We start from the raw sequence: 18,042 nt of genomic DNA, 5'->3' as shown, positions 1-18,042 counted from the left end.
AAATATTTCCCAGTATTGCACAATTCATAGTGGATTTGATGCTGGAAGCTCAATATTCAACATATTTGAATGACTTGGTGTACCTAGCAAGATTTTGTTTTGAGCTATCTTTGAAATTCATAATGGCGGCTATTTTTAAAATGGTCGCCTGAAAAAAATAAGCAAATATTTATTATTGAAAATAGACCTGAATTTAAGCATTTTAATAAAGCATAGTGTCATTTTATGATTAAGTCTCTGTTCCAGTTCTGTCCTTTTGATTTTGCCTGGCTTGCCATTTCATATACAAAGTAGTAGCTTTCTTAAAAAGCTGCAGTAGTAGCTTTTTTAAAAAGCTGCAGTAGTAGCTTTCGTTAAAAGCTGCAATATTTTTTGTCTTGGGTCACACATAAAAGCTGTGATTTTAGATTTATCTGCCCTAATATATTATTCAGTGCCTATCTTATTTCTTGATTGCAGTATTTTGCAATTTGAGATATTATACTGTGATTTGAGAATTGAATAAACAGATATCAGTAAAATAGCAGGAATTGAGGACAACAAGGACAAGAACAACAAAATGGCAGAAACTCAATCACTTGGGGATATGGAGAAACCCACAACTGAAGACACTTTAACAGTGGACAACTCAGAAATGACTATTCAACAATTGTTAGTATAATTTTTAGCAGATAGGCAATCTAATGTTCAAAGAACAGCTGAGATTGACCGCAATATGAAACAGAGCAGAAGTACTTTCCAACAAATGGTATCTGTTGTTAGTGAATTAGTGGACAAGTGAAATAAAGAGGTTAAATTCCTGCAATGGACACATTATCTAAGCCAAAATTTGACCTCAGCCAGTATAACGCAAGTACATCAAAAGTACATAACGAATTCCATGCCTTAGGTCTTTCCCCAATTAGTTCGCATGAACCAACAACCACACCAACTCTGTTGAAGGCACATTTGGTGTCTTCACCTAAAGTCGGAAGTTCTATGTCAGGGCCCTTGTCGAGTCAATGGCAAATCATCCTCCCACATTTATGACTCCAATTCTGACAACCAGGAAAGGACAGAACAAACCAAAAGAGTGTGGCAACAGCTCGTCTTCAGAATCCTCTCTGGAGAGAGAATATAAATACCCGATGGCAAGAAAATTCTGGTGCCAGGGACCGGAGCCGAAGTCTACAAAAAATGCAAATAATCAATGGAAGAGTATTCATGACTTGGAAGGTGTTCATTTACCAATTTGAACGAACTATCGGTAGACGTTAATGGGAAAACAGGAAAAAAAAGGTGTGTAGGCTTCTAGATTGCCTGGCCGATGTTGCCTTGGAGTGTGCTCGCAAGGTAAACACAGATGATAATCCCAAGGCCTTAAGAAAAGCATTGAAGCAGCGCTTCACCAAGAAAGACGATCAGATCAGATAGGATCGAAGCATTCCTCCGAGGATGTAAAGGTTAAAATTCTATATAGCTACAAGGCATCCAATAGAGAGGAAACCAGAAACGATCAACAAGGCGTTAACAAAATTGAAAACCTCAATAGCCAACCAGATGGCGATATATTGATCAGCGTAACCATGGAAGATCACCAGATCAATGGAAGATCACCTGATCAATATACACGTGGAAGATCCCCTGAGTAATATTATGGCGGTAAATCGCCAGATAAAAATATATCCAAGTTTAATGCCTATTGACCAGCAACACCCCCACCAAGCCAGATATCATATAGTCCCTAAGCACAACGACCAGCATCGCCACAGACAAACTACAGAAATCCTTTTTATTTCAGGCAACGGTCATCTCCACCAGGATACAGAGCAAATCAAAGCGCAACCCTAACAATGTAGTCTTTAAACAGCAACGGGTCGGGCCATCGGTCCAAAGCTCGAGCTTTTTGGCCATGAAACATCACCACATGACAAAACCAAACAGAGGCCAAATGGTTCGTCCGATATTGCCATCAGACGAACCATTGGAAAAAGTCTAGCAGTACGAGGTACTATATATGACTAGAATGTGAGCAGGATTGTGGACACTGCTCGATGATAACATTAGTAAATGAGAAATTACGTCCGGCAGATTATGAAGATTCGGAGACCGTAGCGCTACGTGGTTTGGGTTAACAGCTGGTTAATTGGCAGATTATAAAGAACACCTCTCTCGACATTGAAAGAGTAAACATACAATGGGATGTGTGCAAAGCGCCGTTAACAGACGATGGTATACTTGGGCAAGATATTTTGGACACACTAGGCGCATCTAGTTAGCAATTCTGGTCGATATCTGCACCAATCAGCCGGACTACTATACCTCTAGCCAATGTAGAAAAACCAAACACACATCAATACGCACAGTAAAACTCAGTTTAAGAGACAAAGCATTTAATCTACCGTTTAACTTTCCCACAAGTTCATTTGGCATTAGCCTTAAGATGGCTAGCTGATGTTCGGAACCTTTGTATTTTCATCAATATTCTAACATTATGCATCGATTCGAATGTAAAATTTGCACCTTGCATTTATACTAAATCATAAGGTAACAAAAACATGTATAAAATATTAACCTAATCAATGCCATGTACTCCAAGAGCTTCGGGGGTACATTGTTACATAATCATTGAAATAAAGGTGTACCGATACCCACGATTGGTCTTTGGTTAAGTCCTGCTAAGCCAATGGCATCTTTGTTTAAAGATCATTATATAAAGGCACTGAACTAATGGAGCGTTTGCTCTACCCGGTCGTTTAACTGCTGTTTAACACAGCTCAAATATAAAGCAGTATTCAGTTATATCCTTTAATATTATGCAAGGCAAAACGAAATTTCTGGAGACACTTGCAAAAAGGAATATAACAAAAATATCGAACTCCAATGGAAATTCAAAACGGAGAGTCCTTTATAAAATGGCAAAATCAAATGATTAACAACACCAAACGAATGGAAAACACCTGTCATATTCGGACCCTGACTTTGTACAGGCATTTCCTAATTTAGAAAATGTTTTTATTTATATTTTTTACAATTGCCTGTCAACGGGATGTCATGTGCAATTTAACATACGATTTCTCTGCAGTAAGTTGTATCTATTTATATACTGTATCTGCTTTCTTGTTGGGGTTGTATATTTGAAAAACAAGCCATTCTTAATTATGAAGTAGGTTTCCTCGCTGTCCTTAACTTTGTTTTTTTATCATTTTTTTTAAACGTCTATTTCTTTTCATATCATTAGGAGAAAAAGAATATTTTCATCGCTATCTCCAGATTATGTGTTAATTATGTTTTCGAATATAACGACATCTGTTTCCTGATCTAAAATTTAACTTAAGTTCTTTTTTTAATTTCTTATACAATATATGCCTGTTCAAATAATCTTTTCAACATGACAGACCTCGGATAACATTCTCTTCTTAACCAATAGTTATCAAAGGTACCAGGATTATAATTTAGTACGCCAGACGCGCGTTTCGTCTACATAAGACTCATCAGTGACGCTCAGATCAAAATAGTTATAAAGCCAAACAAGGACAAAGTTGAAGAGCAGTGAGGACGAAGTGCGAAGATGACCATGACAACTTTCCATACGTTATACATCTTTGGGGATCTGATTTGCTCTTTCTAATTGATTTACGAAATTTGAACATCTGTTAACTACTACTGCCTTTATTTACTTTACCAGACATAACAACCATCTCGATCGAATTCTCTGCATCCCACCATTGATCTGCATATCAGGTCAGCCTTCGTCACAGTGCAGCAAATATTTTATTTTGTTTGCGTCTTGAAGTACTAAGTCTCTTACGATTAGCCTTGCTTCTCAGATGATATCTGCAGAGAAGTGGCTTTTTTGTTTTTCGTAGTCCATTAACTTTAAGTGATTAATTCTTGCAAAAAATATCAGTCTTTTGTCCGACAAAAGTGCTACTTATCGTGGTGCTTATGTTCGTCATGGTTCCATTTAAATGCCTCCGCATTCTTTTTAAATACTTGTAGGTATATGCATCTGTGTCATCGTCGTCATTTAGGTTGGGTTCTTATTTCTTAATGACCTTAATATATTATGCCAATTCAATGCTCGAATTCAATATCTATGGAAAGTAAGCAGTTAATGTTTCACTAATGGCACTGCTTCGTTCAAAGGAAGAATTCATGTTCTAGGATATAACTAATCGATCATATCCGCATATAAGATTTATAACATACTAAAACGTATATCAAAATTCAAAACATTCTAAAACAATTAACAATGCATATGATAGATAATATGTATTCTCATATCGTTGATATTCCTGTTTGGACGCCATTAAGTCAACCATCGAGGTGATATCCGAAGACTGTCGGTCGTCGTTCATATAACCCGATCTACACATCAATATAAATATAAACAGAGAGCGAACTCGTGCATTTGGATTTTTCTAGGTCTGTTTGATTTTATATTATAGGATTAACATATATGTTTATCATCGTTTTAAAGAATGCGATTTTGTGAATTGAATCAGTCAATCAACTGGTTTAACCTTGTTTAACTTTCAATATTGACATTCTTGTCCTTTTGATAACTAAACACGCCTAATTAATGCGTAATTTATCTCTATGTTAGGGATTATATTGAAGGTCAAATGAATATAGATTCAATAAGGTAGAATTATTCACTTACACGTGAATAATTCATCACCAATGTTTCTTATCTTTTTTTGATAAAATTGAACCATACTGGCTGCTTAAAGAAAATTACTTTTTTCACTATTTCACTTTCATTAATGACTTAACAAAACAAATCTGAATTCATTTTTTTTTCTCGTAGCTAGTGTCAATTTAAAGATATACGACACAATGTTGTAAGTACTTCAAAATAAACGCACGTTTCAAATTTTAGTAAATTTTAAATAACTTTTTCTTTCAAGATAAATGAAGATTTTAAGTGTTATGAGAATCTGCCTCTTGGACAAAAAATGGATTTTTGGAAATATAATGAGATTATGAAAAAATAATTTATAGCCATATAAACCTAAAGATATAATACATATTTTAACTTGAAATGGTGAAGTTATTTTGGTTTAGGGTGAATCCTATACAATCAAGGTAATCTTTTACTTCCTTGTTTTCAACGTTTTTACAAAATTAAAAACCAAAAACGTTGAAAGGACTTTATAGAATTATATGAGGAAATAATACATTGTTTGCTCTTTATGACACATGACACATGATGGTATCATTTTAAGTTAGTTCAATAACGAGATCGTTCGGAAGGAAGTAAAAATATTATATAATATTTAATGACCGAAATTAATTATCATATTTTTTTGTGTCGGTAAATTAGTACTAACAGGAATGGAATTAATTACTTTATACTATCTCTGCTTTATTTGTTTCATTTATTTTCTGAGAGGAAAGAGCGATTTACCGTGTTTGAAAAGATCTTGCAAATTGAGTAAAGATAAAACTACCGCAAAATGTTCTGGTTTAGAGTATATTCCGAAAATACCAAGTTCTGTAGTTAAATTGATATTGGAAAAGAACCGTCTATTTCATATCAGCATGGACACATTTCAAAATGTTTCGAACAATAACTTAACCAGGTTAGCATTGATTGATAATTCAGTAAAAGTATTGACTTCAGACGCTTTTCATAATATGAAATATCTGAAATATTTAGAAATATCACATGAGAAGAAATTAAATATATCTTACTTGAAGATGTCGTTCAAAAGTTTAAATAAGCAAGTGATGGATACTGTGAATTTTATAAACAATGGATGGACCATGCTTCCAATGGATCTATTCTCTGATTTCAGAAATTACACGTTGGAAAAAATAATGTTTAATGATAACACATTTTTTACTTTTAATGGCAGTCTGATGTCGGAATTCTCAGAGATTCATCAACTTTCTATTGAAAGAAATGAACTGGTATTCTTAAATGCAAGTGGTTTACACTCAGTTATTGAACTTATTCTATCTGCGAATAACATGTTTGAAATTCCAAATTTCTGTGCGGATGAAGCAGGACGGTCGTTAGTACCCAAGTTGTCTCGCTTGGATATGACAGATAACGCAATTCGGAAACTGCACCAAGCGTCTTTTAATTGTCTTCATAATCTAAAAAAACTTACACTGGATAAAAACCGTCTTATGATTTTAGAAAATAGAATTTTTTTCAGTCTTATCAACTTAAAAACACTTTCGATTAGTTGGATACCTCATCTGTCAGTAATTAAACCAGGAGCGTTTAATTGTTCTTCTTTGCAAGTTTTAATATTTGTTCACAATGGATTCCGTTTTGATAAGGAGAAAAATAATAAGGGAAAACATTTATATAACTCTAGCGAACTGTTCAAAAACACACAAAGTCTTATGAAATTAGATTTAACAAATAATTATATGCCGAAAGATCCTGGTATTTTTCGGCAAATGCTTTATCCACTATCAAATTTAACTAAAATGATTTTACAGGCATCATATATAGCGTCATTGCCGGAAGGATTATTCCAGAAGATGCCATTTTTAGAGACCCTTAATCTTAAAGGCAATAGAATTACAACATGGAACCAAAGTGTGTTCAAAAATCTCAAATCTTTGAGAAAATTACTTTTGGATGGAAATTATATTCGAGTTATAAATGAATCATCATTTCCGGTCCAGTTACTGCAAACATTGGAAACGTTAGATATATCACATAATGAATTCTGGTGTACATGTGCTCAGAAATGGTTTGTTGATTATTGTCGATCCTCAAACATTTCTAAAATACTGACACATTGGCCAAAATACTACGCGTGCATATACCCAGAGGACAAGAAACACCTTCTTCTCGTGGACTATAAACCAACAGACACCGACTGTTCAACATGGAGTCCGGTTTTAACAATAATAATTGTAATTGTTGTATCACTTTTTCTCGTGACTGTGGTGTTAATTCTAATGTTGAACTGTCAAGCCAACATTCGGAATTTGATTTATCTTTTTCGAGTAAGTAAATGGAAAAGAAAAGGATACATCAGATTAAATTCCTCCGAAAGCTTTGAATACGATGCTTTTATCATATACTGTGAATCAGATCGACAATGGGTTCATTCGGAACTACTGAAACGTCTTGAAGATATTGACCTTAAAGTCTGCATTCATTATCGAGATTTTGATGTTGGAGAATCGATCACAGACAATATAACAAATTATGTAGGCAAAAGTTGGAAAGTGATTGTTGTTATGTCGAATAATTTTACAAAAAGTGAATGGTGCCAATGGGAACTTGATCTTGTACAAGAACGAAGAAGACGCTATGGGAAAGATGCGTTAGTTCTTATAATGCAGAGTCAAATAGATTCAAGTCACATGACCAATTCTATCAGGTCTTTACTTGACACGACACCACATTTGCAGTATCAACAAGGTTTGGGAGAAGATCTGTTTTGGTCTGTAATTACGAAAGCTGTCATGAAACCATTCAAGGATCCCCCTACAGCTATTCTGTAGAATCAACAATTTCATGCTGTACTGTAAATACTCATCAAGCTGTCGGGATTGTAGTTTGGTACTGCATAAGAGCTTTTCGTCAACATTTGACGGTCCTGCTTAACTCATAATAGTTGGAAGAATAATCATATACGAAATGTAAGACCGTTGAAAACACAAAAGTTCTAAAAGTTGATATGAATGCGACTAATTTTTTCAACAAAATTCTAAATTGATTTTTGTTAAAACCCATTAGATTGATATCTTTGAGTTTGTAATTATATTTTTCTTGGGTGTACCACGGTAAACATTGTGATTAGATTGACAGCCTATGTAAAAATACAAGTAAATAATGGCTGTCTTTGTGTACATTAGTTTGATTTTTTTTAAGAGTTGTTTTGACTTTTTAATTTTCACCTAATATGATATTATTAATTCGTATATTTCAACTAATTTGATTCGTTTAGGTATAGTCACATATTAAACTATATTTTCGAAGGTAGATTTGATTTGATTTATTGTATTTTAACGCCACTTTTAAGCACCGCATTTAGGCTATTTCGTGGCGGCCAGTTTTATTGGTGGCGGAAGCCGGAGTGCTCGGAGAAAACAACCGACATAAGATGTATAAAAAATCATAAAAGATAAATGAAATAACAACTGGCCGGAGACATTATAATATCTATAAAATTTCAACAAAATCAAATGATCGAATATATTACACTGACGATTATAAAACAAATGTGGTCGGAAATAAATAATATAACAATTATAGCCTTTGTATGAGGTCAATACATGATATATCGACATAAAGAAGTATATTGACCTCTGATTTCGTCCTAACTCAAAATACTTCTTTCAGTTCAATTCATCCTTTTATTAAATAATACGATTAAAACAGCCCTAATACTACTTAAACGTGTCATACTGGTGACGTCGTCCTGGTCATGGAAATCATGTGATCTGTATAGCCCGGTCTAATACTGAAAAAGGATTCATTACCAGTCCGTATTGGAAATGTTGGCCCTATATTCACATCATTGCCAGTCCGTATTGGAAATATTGGCCCTGTATTCACATTTGATGTACAGCATTGAGAACAAGTCTGTATTGAAAAAGTTGGATTATTTAAAAAAAAGTATTCTGACCTGGCTATGTCTGTATTGTCACTGCCTGCCAATACAGAAACAGCCAGTTCATAACACTATAGTTTGATCTCATACAAAAGCTATAATTGTATATAGTACTAGTATTATCGATAGTATATTTTGTAATTTCATATTTTTCAAAATATATCAATAAATCTGCATGAAAGGACGTGTTTCAATTTCAATTGTTCGTATTATAAATCAAGAGGAATAGCATCTACACAATCTTTTAAAATGATGGATTGAGCATTATGTGTGTTGACTAAAGTTATCCCTTAAACGAACATGCAATTTTGACATCATTTGATATATATAAAAAAAAAAAAACAGAATCAGACAAAATATGACAGAAAACTTTGAATATTCTATATTTTGCTTCAGTTTTGTTTAATAGGTCAATTGTATACTGTTTGATATCCTGCTTGTAGAATGTTTGTCGAATTCGTAAAACAAGTATAAATATTGGAGTCTGAACCTCCAAGACATTTTTAGTTGTACGTACAATATACATAATTCCAAATTATAACATTAATAGTTTGGGCCCCGCCGAATGACGGGTCGCCCTATAGTGACCAGTCTGTTCGTCCGTCTGTAACAAAATGTGTCAGTTCTATATCTAGATAACCGTTAAAACTTCATACTTTATACTTGGCACTTGACATGTATATTAACCAACAAGGGTGTGTAATAATGTTTGGACTACTTCAAGGTCAAAGTCAAAGGTCAAGTTCAAAATTTATGTTTGAATTGACAACCCCATGTCCTTCGATAAAGATCGTGTTCGCTCTATATGTTAACAACCGTAATGATTTCAAAGTTTTTTTTTATTGAAACGTATTTTACCAACATCAGAGGGTTTGTCATAATGGGAACAACTTTCAATGCCAACGTTCAAGGTCAAAAACTTTGGTTTCAGCTGACAACCCATTGTCCTATGGTAAATACCATGTCCGCTCTATATCTTGAAAATCGTTATGATTACATAGGTTATATTTGATATGTTTATTAACCAACATCAGAGGGTGTGTCATAATGTATGTACCACTTCCTAGGTCCAAGGTCAAGGTCAAAACATTTGGTTTCAGGTGAAAATCCTATGTAAACTTTTGGAAACACATAAGAGACACAATAGGTTCGTAACGATCATGAGCGTCCATTTTAGTTCGTTCTTTTTATTCTCAAATAACACTGCTAATCTTGAAAGCATCGCATGGAAATTCCTTAATCAATATAGAGTGTTTTATTCATTATTTGTGTTGAAAATTTTTGAGAACTTTTCAGCCTGCGGTATCAAGTGCCATGGCTTAGTTCACATACTGTGGAGTTATTTATTTTCCTAGGTATCAATTTTCATGAATTGAGAAAAACTTTTATTTTGGTGGATTTTGATTTAGTGGTTTTGATCAACAATATTTACACAGAATTTTACAGTTACCACGTACCCACGAAATTAATGAAAATTGGTATCGTGATGATTCTTCGCACCCGAGTTTTTACGTTTCATATCTTTTATTTCGTTAACAATTATATCAAAACTGATGACTTTGGAACTTTATACGTGCAAATGTTATATTGGAAACTATGTGAAATTGAATAATCGACTGAAAGAAATTTTTGAAATTATTTCCCCAACCTTAGTAGCAATATACCAACTTCACCTCCATATGGGATATACATTTCCCAACTTACTCGATATTCAAGAGCTTGCAACTTCTACTAAGACTTTGTAAAACGTCACCAGTGTCTGAGAAGAAAGTTGATGATCCAGGGGTATGTCAAAGAACGTCTCGTCCTTTTTCCAAAAAAAATTCATCGGAAGGTACCAAGACCTTGTTGATAAATATTCCGTATCAACTTGACAAATAATACATGATTGTCTTGGTGTATAAATTCTGCGTACTGACGTTGTTTATTATCTTAACAACGTGTTATATTTTCTTTTCTTTTCTTTGTCTTTGTTCTATAATTAATATTACTTTTACTGTTTGGTCTGCTTTCGGTGATATCCATTTGACGTGTCTCGGTACATCCCGTCAATGTGTTGTTTGTATTATCTTTCTTTTTGGTGGTGTGTTTTGTACGTGTGACCTTTTGTGTTTCTTTGGTACATATGACGTGTCTCTGTACTTTTTAAAGTCCAACCATTATGTTATTGTTCTTTAATAATGCAATTATTGAATTGTTCTATTATAACTTTCATAATACTTAGAACGACAAAATTATTTTATATCTCTTCCTGTGTGACGTCAAATACGCGACTCTGCACTAGAGTTGATGATAACCTTGCCATTCAGTCACAGGACTTGAAATATTTCAATCCTTTATGTGTTGATTTAAAATACATATATAAGAAAGCAATGAATCTGGTTGTTAAATTTAACAGATGCTTTCTTGTGCTTCTTTGTTAAATATTTGTTTTTTTTGTGACACGGTGATAACTGCTGTACCCCTACTTTGACAATTTTACCTATTATGTTGATGCGCCTGTCATACATGTGTGAGGTTTAGCGCATTAAAACCAGGTTCAATCCACCATGTTCTACATTTGAAAATGACTGTACCAAGTCAGGAATATGACAGTTGTTGTCCATTCGTTTGATATTTTTTATCATTTGATTTTCAACGGTCATTAGATTAGGGACTTTCCGTTTTGAATTTTCCTCGGAGTTCAGTATTTTTGTGATTTTACTTTTTGTTTTATATATATTCCTTCAAATATCACTTCTTATTTACTGGGTCGAACTCACTTTTCTAATGTGAATTTTTCCGTCACATTGATTACAGGTTCTAAATGATTATTTCATTGTCAGACAAGTTTAAAATTAAGTGGTACGTACCAATGTTATTGGAGCAGATGAGCATTTCATATCTTAAAAGTGATGCATGTGGCCTGTACTTTTGAATATCAAAAACGTAGCTTCTACATACATCGTCGAACTGATTACACTAAAAAGAATGAATTTCAAAATTACATATTAGCAAACTTCATCAAACAATTTCCGTATTTGAATTTCAAAACCTTCTATTCGGCTGTTGAAACCCTCAGAAGCAGAAGTATCAACTTTGTTGCAATTAAATATTAACGATACTTTTGAATTTACTGCACAATATGCGGATTTCGACAATAAATATTCCTTTAGTGATGATCGAGGTAAAAATATTTAAAAAAACGAAACTTCGAAAGTTCACAATTGGGAACGAACTGCGCGCCTCTCCTTGCTGACCTCTTCTTGTTTTCATATGAATCGGAGTTCCTTCAGACACTTGTCAAAAACAAGAAGATCAAAGAAGCCAGGTTATCTAATTTCACTTTCAGATATATTGATGATGTTCTTTCCATTAACAATCCAAACTTTTCTGATTGGGTTCCATTAATATATCCACCAGAACTAGAAATTAAAGAGACAACAGACACGGCTTCATCCGCCTCATTTTTAGACTTATACCTCGAATTTGACATACACAGTCATCTTAGTACCAGAATCTATGACAAACGAGACGATTTTGATTTTGAAATTATCAATTTCCCCCACCTTAGTAGCAACATACCAACTTCACCTGCATATGGAATATACATTTCCCAACTTATTCGGTATTCAAGAGCTTGCAGCTCCTACTCAGACTTTGTAAAACGTCACCAGTGTCTGAGCAGAAAGTTGATGAACCAGGGGTATGTCAAAGAACGTCTCGTCCTTTTTCTAAAAAAGTTCATCGGAAGGTACCCAGAACTTGTTGATAAATATTCCGTATCAACTTCACAAATAATACACGATGGTCTTGAAGTATAGATTTTGCGTACTGACGTTGTTTATCATCTTAATTACGTGTTATATTATTCTTTTATTTGTCTTTATTAATATTACTTTTACTGTTGTCTGTTTTTAGAGATATCTTTTTGACGTAACTCTGTGCTTATGTATCCCATCATACTTTGAACGACAAAATTATTTTATGATGTGACTCTGTACCTATGTATCTTGTCATACCTTGAATGACAAAATTATTTTATGATGTGACTCTGTACCTATGTATCTTGTCATACTTTGAATGACAAAATTATTTTATTCATTAATATTACTTTTACTGTTAACCAACTTTTTTTGTGATATACATTTTACGTGACTCTGTACTTTTGTATCACGTTATACTTTGAACCACACTATTATTTTACTTATTATTATTACTTTAACTGCTAAGTCAGTGTTTGTTATATCTATTTTGCGTGACTTTATTTATGCATCCCGTCATACTTTGAACGACAAAATTATTTCATGTCTACCTGTGCGAATTTCAAACGCGCAATTTTACACCAGTACCCATACCCTCCTTCCTTGATGGGTGCATTTTACATAGACAAATATAATCGTATAATATAATCAAAATGAGGATGTTAATTTGATGTATGCCTTTTTGTGCTTCTTCGTTACATTTGTTGTTTTTAAAGTGATTAAGATGATAACACAATGTTGACTGCTGTACCCCTATTTTTGACATTTTTACCTATTATGTCTTATTGTTTTGTTCACGCATCGGTGACTATATAATGGAATTTGATGCGACTGTCATACAAGTGAGAGGTTTAGCTAGCTATAAAACCAGGTTCAATCCACCATTTTCTACATTTGAAAATGCCTGTACCAAGTCAGAAATATGACAGTTCTTGTCCATTCGTTTTTGATGCGTTTTGTTATTTGATTTTGCCATGAGATTATAGACTTTCCGAATTGATTTTCCTCTGAGTTCAGTATTTTTGTGATTTTACTTTTGACAGCTCTCTTTTGTGGTGATTTTTTTTTTCAACCGACCCTCATTGTCAATTTCTAAATGTAAATCAAGATGCAATTGAAAATAAGTTTTTCAAATCTAGTGCAGGAGGTAAAGCAGGATGTAACACAAGTAAAGTTAGAGGTATCAAAAACAGGTCAAGCATTAAAAGAATTAAGACAAGATCACGATGAATTACATAGAGGGGTTGAGGCTATGGAACTCAATGTGCAATCTTGAGGGAGACGAGTTAGAGTCAATGAGGCAGGGTTTTGAGACTGACATGAAAAATTTAAAAGAAAAGTAGTTACTTCTTGAAAAACATGACCGCAAATATAACGCTTTAGTGTATGGAATGCCTGAAAAGAGTGATGAAAACATCTGGAAAGTAATCGATGACCTGATGATAAATTATTTAGGAACGGAAAATCCTAAAGTAAAGAGCTTACCATTTGCAAATGCTCATAGAATACCAGCTAGGCAGAATTCAGGAGAGAGAAAACGACCAAATCCCATAATAATTAGATTCATACATTATGCCGATAAAGAGCTATTCTTATCACATGTGTCACATTTAGCCGGAAAGAATATCCACACTGTAGACGATCTGCCTCCATGCATGAAGGAAGCCCGAAATTAAGTTGCGAAAATTGCATACAAGATTAGGTCAGATTAAAAACTAAAAACACGCATTCGTCATTTAGGAGGCACTGTAATCCTTGAAACACGCACTAGTTCAAGAGACCAGTGGCATATTTGCAAGCAATTCCGTTGTTGCTAACTTGCATAAAACCTTCAAATACTCCGTCACATACTATTATCACTATTGATAAGTTTACTGACTTTGCTTCAGATATCTGCTTTTTGTCTCCAGTAAAATACATATACTATGCCTGCATATTTGTATACATCTACAATTTCTGATGTATTCTTTTATACATTTTAGAATACTACAATGAGTGTAAGTATATGTGTGTTGAATTGTTCTTAAATGTGCTTCTATGTGCTTTTAGTTTATGAGCTGGCATTTGTTAATAATAATGCAAATGAACAATGGATACAATTCTAAAACTATCTATTTACATGAAACTCTCATTTAAATAATCAAAAATACAGAATATCACCTCATATTACTTTTAAATAAATAATCAAATATTAATGAATCAATGGAAAATAATTTTAAAGAAAGAAAAAAGAAAAGGGAATCAGTTCTCTTTTTCAGACAACTTTTTAAATATGCATTTATATATTCATTTTTCATTTGGATATTTAACCACTGGCTGAAATGTTAATGTCTTAATTGATAAATTACTTCTGAGAGAATAGTTATAGTTTAGGGTTGAACCCAAGTTGTACTTATTGGCTACAGCCATTTTATTTTATTTGCTTTAAGCTTGGAATGCTTACATGGTAACTTTTGAAACATGTTTGCAATTGCTTGTGTTCATTTATATGAAAGTGCATGCTACTGTATGCTAAATCGATTTTTTGTGTTGCTTTGTTCAATTGGTTGATTATTTTTTTGTTGTTATTGTAGTACATTTTGTACATGTAGTTTGCATCCTCCTTATAATTAACCAACATATGTAAGGAAAACATTTTGAAGTGTTAAAACATGTGTCCATTTTTAGGTTATTAGACCAATGTCTTTCTTTGGACAATAGGAAAAAAAATAATATCAAAATAAGACTTTGAAAATAACCTTAATATACTGACTAAAACCTTGACAAACACATATGGTTTGCAATCTTACAATTAAGGGGAGATAATATTTTGGATTGTCTCTCTTTGATTGTTGTAATTTAGTTTGAGTGGGTATAAGTTTGTTAGGTATTTTCTCCATTAACCCCTTTCTTTGGAAACAGGTAATCCAAAATTTGTTTTTATTTATAAAAATCAGAAAACATATTATAATATGACAATCATGATTGTTGTTACTCTTGCTTTTTTTATTTATTTAAATTCTTATGATGTTTGCACAATGTTTTATAAAGATTTATTTATGGATGAAGGTAGATTTGTATATTAACTTGTTTATTCAGATATAATATTACAGCTTTGTTATTTCATAGACAGTTGTATGAGTCAAAGTGTAATTTAAGGAATGAAAATCATAAATGGAAAGTTTATGCTATATCTAAGCTATTTAAATAACTAAGGATTCATTAAAATTTTTCTCATACAACTGTCAAGATTTGAATTCTAGAGAGAAATGGAGAGATGTGTTCGAAAACTTGAAATTAAAACTCTGTCATATTTACTGTCTGCAAGACACACACTTACTGAAAAAGATGAATCATTTATTAGAAACCAATGGGGAGGAGAATGCATTTTTAATTCTTTTGCTTCCAATCAAAGAGGAGTTGCCATATTTTTTGCAAATAATCTTGAATATAAAATAAATAAGATGAAAAAAGATGATAATGGAAATTTCCTTGGTGTAGATATTACAATTGAAGGTAAAAATATAACACTTGTTAATTTAAACTAGGCTTGATTTTTTTTCTAATATCTCGGAGTTTCTATCAAAATGTAAAAGAAGTAGAAATTCAAAACAGCTACAGATCTGATCATTCAACAATAGTTCTACACTTTAAAATAAGTGATTTCAATATTGGGAATCGTTTGTGGAAATTTAATAATATTATATTGTATGATATAGAATATGTTAAATCTGTTAAAGAAAAAATAAAACAAGTAAAAGATCAACATGCAATAAAATATCTATTGGAGCATATGAACAAATAAATAGCAATATGTAAAGTCTGACTGCAATTGACAGTTTTGAAATTTATTCTAATGAGGTTTATCTTTTTAAATTTAACAGTTATGTCGATCATATGTCAAAACTTTTTTTATATAGTATACTTTCGGAACCTTTCATTTGTTTTTACACTAAAAAGGAAAAGATTTGTTCTAGCCTACATAAAAGGAATCCCAGAGATTAAAAAACAATTAAAAAGGCGCAAATACCCACTTTTACAGTTAACCAACCAACAACGGGAGCTGCCTGATCATATTATCTTCATTTCGTTATTTTCATAACGATTGCAAAATTAGTACGGTAGAAAATTAAAATGGTGTGGTAAATTGTCCCTGTATTTATTTCACCAAATAGAACAAAATCAGCATATTTTTATACCAATTTTACACAAGATTCATATAGCCTGCTGTACTCTTTGTTTAAGGAGGTAAATGTACGAATTATATGGAAATTTTGTTTTTAATTCAATTCATTTTTATTGCTACTATTTACAAGAACGTTTCCTTATGAATTAGTACTTTTAAATTAACATCCTTTCAAAAATGTAACAAACATTAAAAAGATCAAGATACAGATATAGTATTTGAAGCATATCATACATTAAACTAACTGGCGGAAATTTCGTCATCTAACGGTTTTAAGGGGAAAGTTTATATAACCAATCCGTAAATAACATTTATCCGATGATTACGCAAAAATATAATGATCAATAGCTGTTGTCCCAACATAAGAACAAAACGGTTTTATATTAGTTTGTGCTTGCACCGAAAAGATAACAAACGTTCTGTAAAATTAAAAACTTGTCGAAATTTGTAAAAATGACAGTTTAAAACCGTATTACAGAATTATTAATTTGATTAAATGGTAAAGGGAAATTAGCTGTCAAATGCAGGTTCATCGATATGACTAAAATTGGCATTTTTGATTTTAAACATACTAAAACGTTTATCCAATCTATAAAAATTATTTAACAATTACAATGCATGATCTTGATAATATGTATTCTCATTTCGTAGATATTCTTGTTTGGAAGCCATTTAGTCAACCATCGTGGGGACATCCGAAGACTGTCGACGGTCATATAACCCGATATAAACATGAATATAGATTAAAACAGACAGAGATTTCGTGCAATTGGATTTTTATAGATCTGTTTGAATTTTATATTATAGGCTTAAAATACATGTTAATCATCGCTTTTTTCCTTTATAAGAATGCGTTTTTGTGGATCGAATCAGTCAATCAAAAGTTTTAACCTTGTTTAACTGCCAATATTGACATTATTATTCTTTTTATAACCGAACACGCTTTATTAATGTGTAATCTATCTTTTGCTCGGGAGCTGAATTGAAGGACTCAATGAGGTCGAATTATTTACTTGCAAGGGAATAAGTCATCAGTGATGTTTCTTATTTGAACCAAACTGGCTGTTAAAAAGAAAATTACATTTCACTATTTTACTTTCATTAAGGATTAAAAAAAATCGGATTTGTTTTTGTCGTAGCTAGTACCCCTTTAAATATATACGGCACAATGTTGTACGGACTTCAAAATACACGTACGATTCGAAGTTTTGTTGCAAGATAGATTTAGATTTTAAATGTTTTGACAATCTGCCTCGTGGAGAAAAATTTGGGTTATCGAAAATATAATGAATGTCTTAAAAACAATTAAAGCCTTTTACTAGTAACCGGTGGATATATGTGATTTTGCAATAATGAAGTTATTTTGTTTAAGGGTGAATCCTACACAAAACAAGGTAAATAAAGTTGTTGTCCATTTGTTTCATGTGTTTGATCTTTTGATTTTGCCATTTGATTAGGGACTTTCCTGTCAAAAACATTTCCTCGGAGTGCAGTATTTTTGTTATTTTACTTTTATTTCCTTGTTTTCAACGTTTTTACAAAACGAAAAACCCAAAAGATC

At 32.6% G+C, this 18,042-nt stretch overlaps 1 protein-coding gene across 1 annotated transcript; it reads left to right on the top strand.

Annotated features, from left to right (window-relative positions):
* Nucleotides 1-5,274: 5,274 nt before the first annotated feature.
* On the top strand, nucleotides 5,275-8,810 carry LOC143071338 (toll-like receptor 6). Its single transcript, XM_076245581.1, has one exon. It carries the CDS (start codon nucleotides 5,320-5,322, stop codon nucleotides 7,459-7,461), a length of 2,142 nt encoding a protein of 713 aa, XP_076101696.1. The 5' UTR covers nucleotides 5,275-5,319; the 3' UTR covers nucleotides 7,462-8,810.
* The last annotated feature ends 9,232 nt before the right edge of the window (nucleotides 8,811-18,042 follow it).

Source organism: Mytilus galloprovincialis, chromosome 4 (genome assembly GCF_965363235.1).
Source record: "Mytilus galloprovincialis chromosome 4, xbMytGall1.hap1.1, whole genome shotgun sequence".
Taxonomy (NCBI): domain Eukaryota; kingdom Metazoa; phylum Mollusca; class Bivalvia; order Mytilida; family Mytilidae; genus Mytilus; species Mytilus galloprovincialis.
This window is presented reverse-complemented; position numbering and strand designations above follow the sequence as displayed.

What these genes read in the sequence shown, in the direction of transcription:
- LOC143071338 (XM_076245581.1), top strand. Translation starts at nt 5,320, where the DNA reads ATGGAATTAATTACTTTATACTATCTCTGCTTTATTTGTTTCATTTAT.